The sequence below is a fragment of the Rhinolophus sinicus genome, linkage group LG02 (genome assembly GCF_036562045.2).
Source record: "Rhinolophus sinicus isolate RSC01 linkage group LG02, ASM3656204v1, whole genome shotgun sequence".
NCBI lineage: Eukaryota > Metazoa > Chordata > Mammalia > Chiroptera > Rhinolophidae > Rhinolophus > Rhinolophus sinicus.
Genome location: NC_133752.1, coordinates 98,741,031 through 98,755,423, shown reverse-complemented (window position 1 = coordinate 98,755,423; position 14,393 = coordinate 98,741,031). Strand labels below are relative to the sequence as shown.

Sequence of the window (14,393 nt, the reverse complement as noted above, 5' to 3'; positions counted from 1 at the left end):
TGTTACCTACAAAAGTGAAAACACAAGTTACTGAATCTCATATTTGTCCACTGGCAGCTCACGAATCTTAGAAAAAGCTTGCCAGAAATTGCGGGGGAAAGTTGGAACCGTGGGTGAATTGCTTGTAAATGTGAACTTTGCATGCTGTACCTTCCTGCTCTTGCTCAGGAGAATGTCTGAGGGAGTCTCTGAGTGGACAGACAGTTCCGAGCACACTCTCCCGTGTTTTCCTCAGCAGCCTCCTCTACAATTCTCCTCTTCTTCACTTCCTACTCCTATTCCACCTTGTTTCTTTATTATATGTGTATGAGATTTCATTCCATTATATGTATGGAGAGAGAGAGGATGGATGAACAGACAGACGTTTGGTGCTCATGACTATCAAGGCTGACAAGTCCCAAGATCTCTAGGGTGAGTCGGCAACCTGAGATCCAGGAGAGCCGATGCTGTAGTTCTAGTCCGGAGGCCATCTGGCTCCAGACCCAGGAAGAGCCAGTATTTCAGTTCCAGTCTGAAGGCAGGAAAAAACACAGTGTCTCAGCTAGAAAGCAGTTCCCTCTTACTAAGCCTTTTTGTTCTAGCCCGACCTGCAACTGATTGGACGAGGTCCACCCACACTAGAGAGCCATCTGCTTTCTCCGTCTACCGATTCAAATGCGTATATCTTCCAGAAACACCCTCCCAGGCACACCCACAATTATGTTTAACCAAATATCTGGGCACGCCATATTCCAGTCAAGTTCACACATGAAATCAGCCATCACAGTCCCAGTCAGAGACACAGGGAAGAGAAGTTAAGGAATGACCCTGGCAGCTGGTCTGATCCAGAACAATGCGATTGTATTCCTCTCTTCACCCCTCACTGCTGATGATATTTAAACTTTTCCCGTTCTTATTTGTTAAAAAAATATTTTTTACTGGTTCCAAAGCAGCCATGCTTAGTGTGTCTTTCAGAATAACCTTCAGTAAGAAGGAACTCAGACAAAGGTCTGGTGTAGAGCTCAGTAATGCAGAGCCATCCTGTGCTGGGATTGAGAGGAAACAGGAAGGCCACAGGAAGCCCACGTGAGCCCAGGGCCGCGGGCTCTGGGGGGTGGCTCCATGTCGGGAACGCAACCAGGTAGGCAGGTGTGTGACCTGAGCTCTCCTTCGGGACAGCTTTAAACCTTGGACAGGGGAAGAAAGGGGTTTCCGGAAAGGATTTTCTCTTTGGAACCTGAAAATCACTGGTGGTTGCTACAAGCTGCTGGGTTGGAAGGCATGGGCAAACCAGCGTGATGTACGAAATGTGTTCTAGAAGCTTCCATGAGTGGAAGTTTTGTTATATTCTCAGACTTGTAGCAATTTGAGCTGAGAGATAAAGAGCAAGGCCGATTACCTGGAATGTCTGGTGCCTGGTCTGTTTTGTTATCTTCATTTAAAAAGAATACATTCATTGAAGACATTTCAGAGCATAATGTATATTTGTACAACTATAAGGGACTGCTTTAAAATAGTTTTCCATCAAAATACACAAATGACAACAAACTACCATGGCCTAACTTTTTTTGTTCTGCAGATTACTTTGGTCTGTGTAGATCTGCCCCATCCAGTTCATGTGGCACTGACTGGGCCGAGTCTCTGACCACCAGTCACATGTATCCCCTGGGGATCACTCTGTCCCTGCCCCAGACTGGAGACTGGTCTATATCACTCACTAACTCACCCTTTAGCACATCATTCTAAATGGGTTCTTGACATGGCTTTTTAAATGGGTGATGATATAAATATGCTGAAGGGTTGTCTTATTTATTGTGACCTTCTGTTGAGAGGGAGTCTGCTCAGGGTCCCTGGGCAAAGCCAGGACCAGCCAAGAGGAAGAGCCATTCACTGGATTGGCTGGGGCTCTAGAACATTCTTCAGAGTGTGGGGTGCCTACTCCTAGCAAAAAAGCAAACCCCAGAGATATGATTGGTGAGACAAAAATATAGCATGCAAACCTGTAGCAAGTTTAGAGAGTCAAGGATGGATGGATGGATGGATGGATGGATGGATGGATGGATGGACGGACGAGGGTAGATACAGAAAATTGGCTCAGCTGCTCACCTGCTAAACAGGGTGGGTTTCAGAACACTTGTGCTGTGTACTCCATGGCACATGCTTGAGGTTGTGCACTATGGCTTAAGGATGCCATGCCCAGCTTGACCCAGACCCCACTCACTATGCATCTATTGTGCAGTATCTTTCTTTATTCAACATACCTTGAGTTAGCTTTTCCTCTCTGCCAGATCCATGCTAAACCCTGGGTAAAACAGTTTCAGCAGAGGCTGACACTACCTCAGCCTTTATGGAGGTCACAGCCCAGGAGAGGACAAGCACCACACAGACAAATGTGCCAACAATGAATTCTAACTGGTGAGTGCTGTGCAGAAATACAGCTGCTAAGAGAGAACGTAATGGGGGTAATCTCATCTGGGGGGTCAGGAAAGGCTTTTCTGAAGTAGTGACATTCAAGTTAGGATCTAAATGATGAGTAGGAATTAGATGTGAGGGTTCAACAAGGACCAAGGTGGCCCAGAGCCAGGGATCCCTGCAGTGCGCAGCTGTGATCGCGCACCTTGGTCCATGCTGTTGATAGAAGGTAAACCCAGGAACTCTGGAGACTTAATCAACAAAGGCGTTGGGCATTTTGCAAGTCTAAACAATAGTCAGGAAATTTCCATTTTGTTGCTGCTGTTAGAGGCATTATTAGACCTTTCTCATGAGACCTAAATGCTTGTGCCCTGTCACACGTCTGCCACAGGATTTTCAGTAGAGATCCATCCCCCTTGGCTGAGAAACACTAGAATGAATATAAATACATATGAGGTGTGATCAAAACATACAGTGAATGTTTAAATAAAAAGAAATTATTACAGTAAAAGACACGTTGTCATTAATCCCCCCTCAAAATACTCCCCCTCACTTTGAACACACTCATCGTATCATTCTTGCCACTTTCTGAAGCAGTTCTGGAAGTCCTCTTTCCTGAGTGTCTTTAGTTGCGCTGTCATGGTTGCCTTGATGTTCTGAATGGGTTCAAAACGTTTACCTTTCATGATCGTTTGACTTTGGGGAAGAGCCAGAAATCACATGGTGCCAGATCTGGTGAATAAGGTAGAAGAGGACATGCCATAATGTGTTTATTTGACAGAAATTGCCCTACCAGAAGCAATGTGTGACACAGAGTATTGTCATGATAGAGGATGAAGTAAAAACACTCATGAAAGAGGACTTCTAGAACTGCTTCAGAAAGTGGCAAGAACGATGGGATAAGTGTGTTCAAAGCGAGGAGAAATATTTTGAGGGGGATTCATGGCAATGTGTATTTTACTGTAATACATTTTTTTTATTTATTTAAACATTCACTGTATCTTTTGATCACACCTCATATAATGAACTTCTGTTAAAGCTGGACAAACAAAAAGGAGTTAGAAAGCATTTTTTAGACTTGTCATAAAATTGGGGCTCTATCAAGTTGTCTTCAGATTCTGAATCTCTGAGCATATGTGAAATTGCATAATTGTCCTCCATCAGTTTTGAACATAGTCACTTACCCAAGATAGACAAAGACGTGCTTCCAGCCCACTGGCAATTCCCTACATGGGAGTTACCAATTTAGTGGATTATCTGTAACCAAGCTGTTTTCCTAGACCTGTTCCAGAGCCATCTCCAACCTCTTTCCATTGTTACTACTCTAGGAATGCAAAATTATTTTAATATTAGGAAAATTATAATAGAAAAATAATTGTGTTGCCAAGTGAAACCTTCCCAACTTGATCTAATTGGGAGACAGCTGATATGTGACAGTTTATGACAGAATACTACCAAAAATTATACTTAATACATTCAAGAACATCTGTCAATACAAAACTCATGCTGTATTCTACCACAAGGTCTTTCTTTAGAGCTCTGGCATGTCAAAGTACTTCATTAACCTGGAACAAGTCAGGAAACGGGCTGCACTAGCCAGGTCAGGAGCATCCTGAACCTCACTGCAAGTCCTTTTGTAAGGTTATAGGAAGATATCTACTGAATGCAGAAGGCACAATATTAAATTGTACAATTACGTGATCAGGCTGCAGTCTTCACAAATTTCCATCCTAACTGCATGCATGGATATCTCCATAGAACCCCAGCCTGTCTGTGGGGAGGGGGGCTCTCCTGTCTCGAGACACAGAGCCCTGTGTCCCCCTCCTCCTTGCAACGCCCGTTCCTAGCAGCTTCTTTCCACTGATCCCTGGTCAGTCAGTGGTTTGCTCCTGCCCCTGAGTTTCCCAGCGGAGAAGGCGGGAGGGAACTGACATTTACAGAACACTGAAGCATGCCAAGAGGCTGCCTAGCGATTTTCCTTTCATTGTCTCACGTAATTCTTAAAGCAGGTATAATTTCCCCTTTCATAGATGAGAAAAATAGGCTCAGCTTGCTGAGTCCTGGGCACCCTTCTCTTCTCTGTACTCAGACGTCTCTACGCCCAGGGTCGAGACGCCATCTCGTAAGCCAGTGACTCTCGGATCTCTGCCTCCGGCCCTGCCCTTTATCTTGGCAAATACGATGGACGTTTCTCTGTCCTCATCTTATTTGATCTCTCAGCCGTGTTTGTCAGGGTTGACCAAGCCCTCCTGCTTGGTGTCCTTGGCACCACGCTCTCCTTTGCTTCCTGCCTCTCTGTCGAGTCCTCTGCGGGCCCTTCCTTGTCTGAGGGTTGGCGTTCCTGGCACTCAGATGCCTTTCTCTTGCCCAGCTACCCTCTCTCACTAGCTGACCACGTCTAGCCTCGTGGCTGTGCAGACCATCTGCATGCTGAGGACTTGCTCGTTTGAACTCTAGCCCTGATCTTTCCCCTGAACTTCAGACTTATATGTATGGCTACTGCTTAACGTCTCCAGCCAATAAGCATCTCAAACTGCACCCATCCTAACCGTGCCTCAATCTGTGCTGTCTGACGTGGTAGTGCTGTGTGGCTACTTACATTACTTAAAACTAAATAAAGTTATAAGGCCAGGTCTTCAGTTGTACCAGCCACGTTTCAAATGCACAGTAGCCCCCTGTGACTAGTGGCTGTGACATCAGACACCGCAGATAAAGAGCATTGTCATCGTGGCAGGAAATTCTGTGGTCAGTGCTGGCCTACTTGTTTTTATCCTTCCAAACCTGTTCTTCCACCAGGGGCCCTAATTTCAAATAATGGCACTGCCATGTACCTGTTCCTCAAGTCAAAACTCTAGGAGACAATCTTGATTCCCCTTCCTCTGTGCCCCATGCCAGCTTCACCAGTGAGTCTTGGCTCCCACGTCTCCAATACATACTGTGTCTGTTCACTTCTGTCTGACTTCGGCGCCCCCAGGCTGAGCCCCCATCCTCTGTTACCCACCTCACGTCTGCGTGCTTCCACGCTGCTGCCTCTACAACCCTTTCTCACACAGCGGCTACAGTGACCTTTAGCAAACGTCATTCAGTTCACTTGCCCTCTGGCTGAAACCCTCCACGCTTCCTTTTCTTGTTTTAGTAGCTTCGGATGTACAGAACAATGTAATAGTTAGCATTTACAATGATTTCTTATCAAATAGAGAATAAACCCATGTTACGATCTTATTTTACATGACACCTCCGTCTATTTGGGCTGTCATAACAAAGTACCGTAAATCGGGGGGCTTGTAAACAACATACATTTATTTCTCACAGCTCTGGAGCCTGGAAGTCCCAAATCAGGTGCCAGTATGGCTGTGTTCTGGGGAGAGCGCTCTTTCTGCTTGTAGACTGCCAGCTTCTCATTGTATCCTCACATGGCAGAAATAGGGCAAGTTGGCTCTCTGACCTCTTCTTATAAGGGCACTTGTCTCACCCGTGAGGACTCCACCCATGTGACCTAATTATCTGCCAAGGCCCCGCCTCCAAAAACCATCCATTTGGGGTGATATTTCCACATGTGAATTTGGGGAGAACACAAACATTCATTCCCTAGCTCCTGCCGTGCGTGAGCTGGGCCTTCCTTTCTCAGCCGTTTCACCATTGCCGTGCACACTCCAGGCATCCTGACCTTCTTGGTCCCAAATACCCAAAGTTCTGTGCTGTCCTCAGGGTTTTAGGACAAGCTGGCCCCTTTGGCACGTGGCTGGCTGTCTCCTGCCATCCAGAGGGGCTGTGCTCTTCTCAGGCTTGTTCAGGTTCTCTGCACCGCACTTTGAACTCTCTGACAGTTTCACATTTATCTGTTTGTTTATCTATTTATTGATTTCTCTTTCCACCCACCAGAATATAAAAGTCATAGATATTGGGGATTCTATATGAATAAGATACGTTTTGCCCTTTTGGAAAACAAAAAACTGAAAATGATATGTAATTAACTTATCTTTTTTGGGGGGAGGGCTCTGAAGAGGTGCTTTGAATTAAAAGAGATTAGCTAGTTTCTCTTGGAATCTTGATTATGTTAGTGATTTCTTAACACGTCCTTTAGCCCTTTTCTCATGAATAGAATGTCAATCTCAGCAATCAAGTTTCCAAAACAAAATTAAAGCACCTTTAGTTCTTTCTTATCCATCATTTTGGCTATTAGCACACTTTTCCTGGCCAGCCTTGAGACAACTGGTTGGGGACTGACGAGGCATAGTTGGAAAGCAGGAGGAGAAACAAATGATTGCAAGGAATCCCTGAGGCCTCACCCAAAGCAATGAAGGATGGTGCTTGGATGGATGAGAATCAGTGCCTGCACACCACACAGCTTGGTTTTGGTGGAATGGATTTGCTCTCTGAGCACACCTAAGGGCAGCAGGAAGTCTGCATGGCTGAGAATAGGAAAGCAGTGGGATGGCAACTACAGACCTTTGCTGGAAGACGGCTCACCCCCTGGAAATGACCCCTGTTCCAAGATGCCCGTCACCCCACACCCACACACACCAATGGCAACACGCTCAGTAGCCTCTTGCAGAAATGGGCTACCTTTGATCCCAAGCAGCTTAGCATGAACAGCCCAGCCAGGCTCCACTGCTCGGTTTGCAGAAGCCTTCAGGCTCTGCCTTCATCTGCACCAGTTGCATTTTCCAGATAAGTCGGGTTTCTTTGCCTACCATGTTCATTCCTGCCTGACCCTCTATTCCCTGCTTGTCATATCCTTCCTCCTGTCTCTCACGTTTCGCCTTCCTTCAGGACCCACCTGATGTTTTTCTGCAATCTGATGAGTATTCTGCTAGACTCCGGAAGCACAGAGGAAGTTAAGACGCCTCTTTCGGGAAGCCTTTTCTAGCCACCGATTTCTCCCTTCTTCAGTGCCCTGTGGTCCTCCAGCTGGGGTCACAGTTTGGCAAGTCTTGGTCACTGGTGGTCTTGATTGTCAACTTGAGCTTCTTTTGTTGCCCCCAGATACAGACTAACACTGCTTGCCCGGGTGGGCTGATGGAAGGAAGGTGCTCACCCAGCACCTCTTCCATGGACTGCATTTCTCTGCTGAGTCAATTCTCCAAAAACTCCTTTCGTGATCATTCAGGTGATCGACTGTTACTTACCGTCCCTTTGTTCCACTTCACTAAGTGTTATTCCTTCTTTAAGACAGCTCAGACTCCCTTTCTCCTGCCCTGTCCCCTGGGCCCCTTCCAGGTGTCCTGTGTGATCTTCCAAAGCACCTTCATCAACCCACTCCTAATCGGAGCCACCTGCACTGTGTTCAACTTACCTGTGTATCTTAGAACCACCCCCACCCCCCAGCTGTGAGTCCCTTGGAAACAGAGACAACATATTGTCTGGCTTGATCCAGGATTATTTGATGATTTGGTAAATTTAAAAAAAACATATAATGCATATAAAGTCCCTCAAAAAGGGTTTTCCTCCAATAAACCTCAAAAAATATATGTGAAGACAATGTATATTCAAATATATGCTGCATGAATATGAAAGGTCCTTTATGTTGCCCAGTGCATTTGTTTGCTAGGGTGGCCATAACAAAATACCTCACACTGGAGGGCTTAAACAACAGAGGTTTATTTTCTCACCGTTCTGGAGGCTGCAAGTCCAACCTCAAGGTGTCAGCAGGGTTGGTTTCTTCTGAGACCTCTCTCCTGGCTTATAGATGGCTGCCTTCTCTCCGAGTCCTCACATGGTCTTCCCTCCATGTGCGTGCATCCCTGGTATGTCTCCCCTCTGCCGTCCTCTCTCCCTCATAAGGACACCCATCATATTGGAGCCATATGACCTTGTTTAACCTTAAGCACCACTCTAAAGGCTGTATCTCCAGATACAGTCACATTCTGAGGTGTACTGGGGGGATTAGGATTTCAACATATAAAATCGAGAGGGGGCACAATTCAGTCCCTAACACCCCAGACATTAAGAAGGCAAAATAACTGAAATCAAAGCGTAAAGGAACACAAGGGGTTAAATTGATCTGGTCCATGAAATGGAGAGGCATGTGTTTGTGTTTTGGAAATTTCTGAACAGATTGAGGCCTGGAAGATATTGTGAAACTGAATTCTAAGAATAAAGATGTTTTTATTCAAGTAGGATTTACTGAAGGAGGAAAATATTGAGGGCAGAGGTTGCATGAAGTAAAGCCTTAATCTTCCTGGAGTGGATGAGATCCCCATCCCCCGCCCCCCCAGGAGCTGAGTGTACAGGTGCCACCGTCAAATGAAACAGTGAGGATTAAGAGCGGGTGCCTCCGAGACGGGCGGCTGCCCTGTGTGGGAGGAGGGAGACCCCAGGGGCTGCCAAGTTGGGACTTGATTCAGGGAAAGACTGAGAAGATAGATGCTTTCTTTCTCCGGGCTGGGTAAAAAAAATACTTCTGTCTATCCTCTGGGCCTAGGGGTTTCACAGTTGAAAAACACTTTGCTTGTAGGCTCTGTTAATCACAACCTGCATTTTTCAAGAGTACTTTCCCCTTAGGACTAAATGTAAATAGGCGAGATGGTTCTTAACAAACGCACATTTATAACCAGCCTAGCTCTGGGGTACATTGAGACCACATTGTTCTTGTAGCTGTGTCACCAGTTCTTTTCTTCTTTTGCTGCCTCCTTCTGTGACAGCCCTTGTGAATTTCAAGGCATATTTGTTGCTACACTGCTTTTTTATTATCCCAGCATCATCGCTAATATTTCTCAGACTACTGTGTCTGAAATTAATAGCACAGCCCTATGCCATTTGGCCTTGAAGGGGAGGAAAACATTTTCCACAACCCTCTTAGGATACCTGCCTTCTGTGACAGCCCTTGTGAATTTCAAGGCATATTTGTTGCTACACTGCTTTTTTATTATCCCAGCATCATCGCTAATATTTCTCAGACTACTGTGTCTGAAATTAATAGCACAGCCCTATGCCATTTGGCCTTGAAGGGGAGGAAAACATTTTCCACAACCCTCTTAGGATACCTGAATGGGTCTGAAAATTAAACTGACAAAGACAGACGCACAGGAGAAAAGCGTATGTACTATACTGAATTTTTCCATGTACATGAGAGTCTTCACAAGAGAATGAAGACTTAAAGAAGCGACCAGAGCAGGAAGCTTGTTTACCTTTTAGACAAATAATAAATTTGTGGAGAACTGACAAGACAAAGAGATTTGGGCTGGGGTGGTAAATGGTGAAGGAGGAACTAGGGAAATAAGGATGAGGTTTGTTTACAGAATTCTCTGGGCTGGTAAAAGTCTGTCTCCATTGAAACAGACAATTTATTTCTTGCCTTCAGCCAGAAAAGGGGGAGCTTTTTCTACTTTTACTGCTTCTTAATTGCTTTCAGCTCAAAATAATTTTTATGTCAAAGAGTCATATTTTGGGGTGACATATTCTGGTTTCCTCCAGCCTTCTTCACTTTATTTTATCATCTCCAACTTCTAGAGTGATGGATTTTTGGAGCCCAGTTTTCCTTATGAGCACAAGTAGTATCTTTTAGGGTAGATGATATTGTTATAAGGCATAAAGTATTCTAAGTTATAAAAATTGGCATTAAATTTTTAAAATAAGAGGATGATATCTATCAAAATTAGCTGGGGACGTTCAAGTGCATGCAGAGAACAGTGGGGTTTGCCCAGTACTGACAGTGTGCATGATAAACTGACAAGTTATATTGCCTTACAGAATACCATAGTGGAATCAGAGCTTACAGCTTACTCGATCCAGCAACTTTGAAATTATGCTTCTTGACAATTGTTCTTGAATTTGAAAGGATTTGCATTACTTAAAATTTTTCAAGTAAGCTGAAATTTTACTGAGATTATTACATCAAACTATTTCACATTTGCATATTTAAACTTCTCATACTCTATGATAATGGTACTCTGTAATAGGCAAGGGTGATCAGAGACTGAGCAAACCCAGCTTCCAGGCAAAGACAGATTGTTCTAAATCAATGTCAAAGTTTGAATTGAAAAGAACAGAGAATTTTTTAACCATCTCTCAGTCTTCTCCTTTAATCTTTAGTAACCAGTTTATCTTTCCATATCTGCATGCCCCACAGCTAAGTCTCTCTCCCAGTAGTCTCTCTCCCAAATCATTTGATTTCTTGATCTACTATTATGATTCTACTTCTTTTCCCCAGTCACTGGACCTCTGATGCTTCTAAATGCATCCTGATGCTTTGCATTATTTAATTGGGAAACTGTGCACATAGGAAGTTTGCCATAGGAGGATATTGATTCAAGAGGGCAACCTGTCAGATCAGCAGCCAACCACCCAACCTAACCATGGTCTGCAGGCCTGAAATTGAGACACACCCATTGCCACAAATCAAAACTTATTTCCTCATTAGTGATTCTGGGATTTTGGTTATTTAAAAGTGGTTTTAAAAATGAGTAGGTATCTTAGCTTAGGCTGCTATAACAAAATACCAGAGATGGGGTGCCTTAAACAATGGAAATGTATTTGTCACATTTCTGGAGTCTGTGATGGCCAAGATCAAGGTGCCAGCAGATTTGATTCCTGTTAAGGGCTCTCTTCCTGGCTGGCAAACAGTCGCCTTCTCACTGAGTCCTTGCGTAGTAGAGAGAGAGCCTGGTTGGTCCGTCTTCCTCTGCATATGAGGGCACTGATCCCATCATGGGGGCCCCACCCTTATGGCCTCATCTAAATCTAGTCACCTCCCAAAGGCCCCACCCCCAAATATCACCACATTAAGAATTAGGGCTTCCACATAGGAATGTGATAGTGGGGTGTGTACATATAAACATCCAGGCCTTTGAAATGTACACTTAAGAAGATTTTTGAAAAGCATGAAGTGATTTGCAAATCTGAGCTATTTTTATTAGTAGTGTTACATTTTTTTATTGGCAAGTTTTTAAACATTTCCCCTGTGCCTTGGTTTCTAAGGAAACCAAATTCATTCTGAGCACTGTTCAGGAAAATAAAGCCCTGGTACAATTTGAAATTTAAGAAGAGCGATATTAAATGTGCCAAGAATTTGGACTCTGACAATATGTACTACAGCAGTGTTATATACTTCAGCTCTGGTGCTTTGATTCGATAGAATCAACTAACACCTTATGGATCACAGAGCCGAAAAGAGGACTTTGAGAGAATGGGAAGCAGGAAAGAGCAGTTTTGAGGGAAGGAGAGGGTCTGGCAAAGTTTGGGTCGTGCGGGGTACTAAGGGTGGGAGGTGGGGTGGGGTGGGGAGGGGTGAGCATCCTTGCCTGAGGTCCTCTAGCAGCTCACCGAGCAGAAGACATGAGTAGCAGGCCAACCCGGGGTAAGCAGGCACTGGAACACTACTAGTTATGCGTGGCAATGTTGGAAGATAGGTTGATGGCAGAGGATGACAAGGGGCACAATCAAAAGAGCATTTCCTCCTTCTAACTAGTGCTGCCTGACTGACACCAGCCGTGCAGTGCACAGTAGCTGGCCCGGAACCGGCCCCCAGTAAATGTTGAAGGAGTGGTAGAATAAGGTAGAATAAATGACCAAGTCAAGTGAAGGCACCTACATCACCCTGCCCCTGGCAGCTGTACATCTGTCCTAAATCCTCAAGCTCTGCAAAGTTTCAGACATTGAAATTCATTGGAAGAAGGCGCTAGAAAAATGAAGAATGGCGAGATCTTGGTAACAGTTACTGAGAGGGGATGTTTGGGGATTTGGGTTTCCCTACAGGGATCATTTAGATGACTTGGTCCTTAAAATGGTTTCAGGTTCTTTTTCCTCTTTGAATTGCTTTTTATTTCTCCTGAGCGTCTTTCCTTTCTTATCTAGATTGCTCAGTTTGCTTTGGAAACAAGACATTATCCAAGCACTGTATTACTTGGAATAACTATAGGTAACACAGAGGCCTTTTATAGCTGCAGTTGTGTTTTCTTTATTGGTTTTTTAAAAAGAAGTATCAGAGGTTCAGTTATTGCACATTAATTGCCATGACTTGCAGAAAATAAGTCATAGCTCTGTGTGTGTGTGTGTGTGTGTGTGTGTGTGGTGTGTGTGTGTGTGTGTGTGTGTGTGTTTTCTGCCAGGGTGTGCCTTGTGCCTTTTACTCTGTTAAAGCGGTAAAAGTTGTTTATGAAACTGTTCTATGCTTTTAATATTTCAAATAAATCTCTTTTTCATTTTGTTTTTGGAAAATTTTTCTTTTTTATAGAAAAAACAATAGTTTTAACATATCCCTTGAAGCTAATTTCCAAGATGGCTTAATTATTTGACAGAAGCACTGTTTTCTTAACCAAGTGTATGTTCTAAGAATTGGGAGGCTGAGGTGTTAGTTGAGTTGTTTCCATTCAGAATTGTACAGTACTGTCACTGTTAAACTCAGAACAGCATTGAATATCAAAATGAAAGGGTCTGTAGAGGTTGTTCACCAGGGCTTTTTGTCCTTTGCCAAAAAAGCCTTTTTTTTTTTGCCTAAGCCTCTTTGCAATACATAAATAAATAAAAATTTAATGCATTTTGAAATTCAGAGAAAATTAAAATTAAATATTGTCACCAAAAACCAAAGCAATGCAATGTGGCAGAGTGTCATTTTTCTTTTGTTTTTTGTAAATCATGTGACTTTCAGGTTCTGCTGCCTCCAAGGGCGTCCCCCTACCCTCTGTTTGACATGGCTGACTAGATTAACTCCCTCATTTTACAGATAAAAGATGGAAGTTCAAAGACTCCATGGATGCTCACGCACTCAGCATAGGAGAAGCAGAACTCAGTCAAAACCCCAGACATCCTGTCGGCTGCTCGGTGCTTTGCCCACAGCTCCCCAAACCCCGGACTCTTTAAAGATACTCTCTTGTACAAAGGAGAAATCATGTCCAGCAGCATCTTTCTATATTTGATGATGCTTTTGGAAGGTTATGTGACTTTACATTGTAACAGCAACATAGAGGCAGAGGCCAGGAGAGGCTTGTCAAGCCTGGATAGACCGTGGGTCCTGGCTTATTTTTATTCCCTTTATTTTAGTCCAGAAATTTGTACCACAGTCACATAGAAACACTTCCCAGGTGTCAGCTTCTTGGGAATAGGTGGGGCAAAATCTGACTTTGAAAATGGTTTCATTTTTGAAATAAAATTTGGGTCATTTATCATATTGAAAGCTCTGATTGATGGTTTTCCCTGAATGATTCAATAGATCCTCTCAGACTTCTAATTTTTTCGTGTTTTTTTTTTTCAACAGTGTATCTGGTGGAGAGCTGTTTGATCGGATCGTGGAGAAAGGATTTTACACAGAGAAAGATGCCAGCACTCTGATCCGCCAGGTCTTGGATGCTGTCTACTATCTCCATAGAATGGGCATCGTCCACAGGGACCTCAAGGTGAGGCCGTCGCTTAGCAACATCCTCCAGCTACTCTCCAACCCACAATGCACCTCTCCAAGAGGACTGGCTCCACAGAAGGGGTGGGGTTGCCTTGATGTAGATATGGGTGGAATCAGTGGGCATTGGTGTCCTGTTAGTCATCAGGGCCTTTGGGACCCAGAAGTAGCTTGAAAGAAGATGCAGATCAGTGGGGCGGGCCATTCTCTGGTTATTTTATAACCATTAGCTGCCAAAGGGCCACCAAGAGGTAGGTTATGTATTAATTCAAGCCTATCTAAAAGGTAATTTTGTTCAAGATGTACAGGCCCCCAACACCCTTCTCCCAGTGCGATTCTTCAGTCCTCTCCCAATTCTAGCCCTGTTTCAGCACAACACATTTTATGAAAGAAAGGGGCAAGTGGGTAGAGGGCATGAGATAAGAGAGAAGGGAAATAGAAGATTATCAGGAAAAATGAGCTGCAATTACAGCCTTCTCCAATGTCCTAGAGGTTTCTTTCTTACCTTTCCTCATAAGGTTTTGGCATCCTGACCCTTCACCTAGTAGCACTGATGGATCTGGGCTGTATGTGGGCCCCTTGGCAGTACATTTCCCTCTGGGTCTATTTAGGTATCAGACATATCAATTTGAAGAATAACGCAATGAGCATTGCTAACCCAAGGCTGTAA

The 14,393-nt window shown here is 44.1% G+C and overlaps 1 protein-coding gene across 2 annotated transcripts in view; it reads left to right on the top strand.

Annotated features, from left to right (window-relative positions):
* The window catches only part of CAMK1D (calcium/calmodulin dependent protein kinase ID), a 376,228-nt gene that overhangs the window by 299,670 nt on the left and 62,165 nt on the right, over nt 1-14,393 (top strand). For both annotated transcript variants that reach the window (XM_074324976.1, XM_074324975.1), the window contains exon 4: nt 13,586-13,724. In XM_074324976.1, coding sequence (XP_074181077.1) covers nt 13,586-13,724 — 139 coding nt within the window. The remainder of the gene's footprint in view (nt 1-13,585; nt 13,725-14,393) is intronic.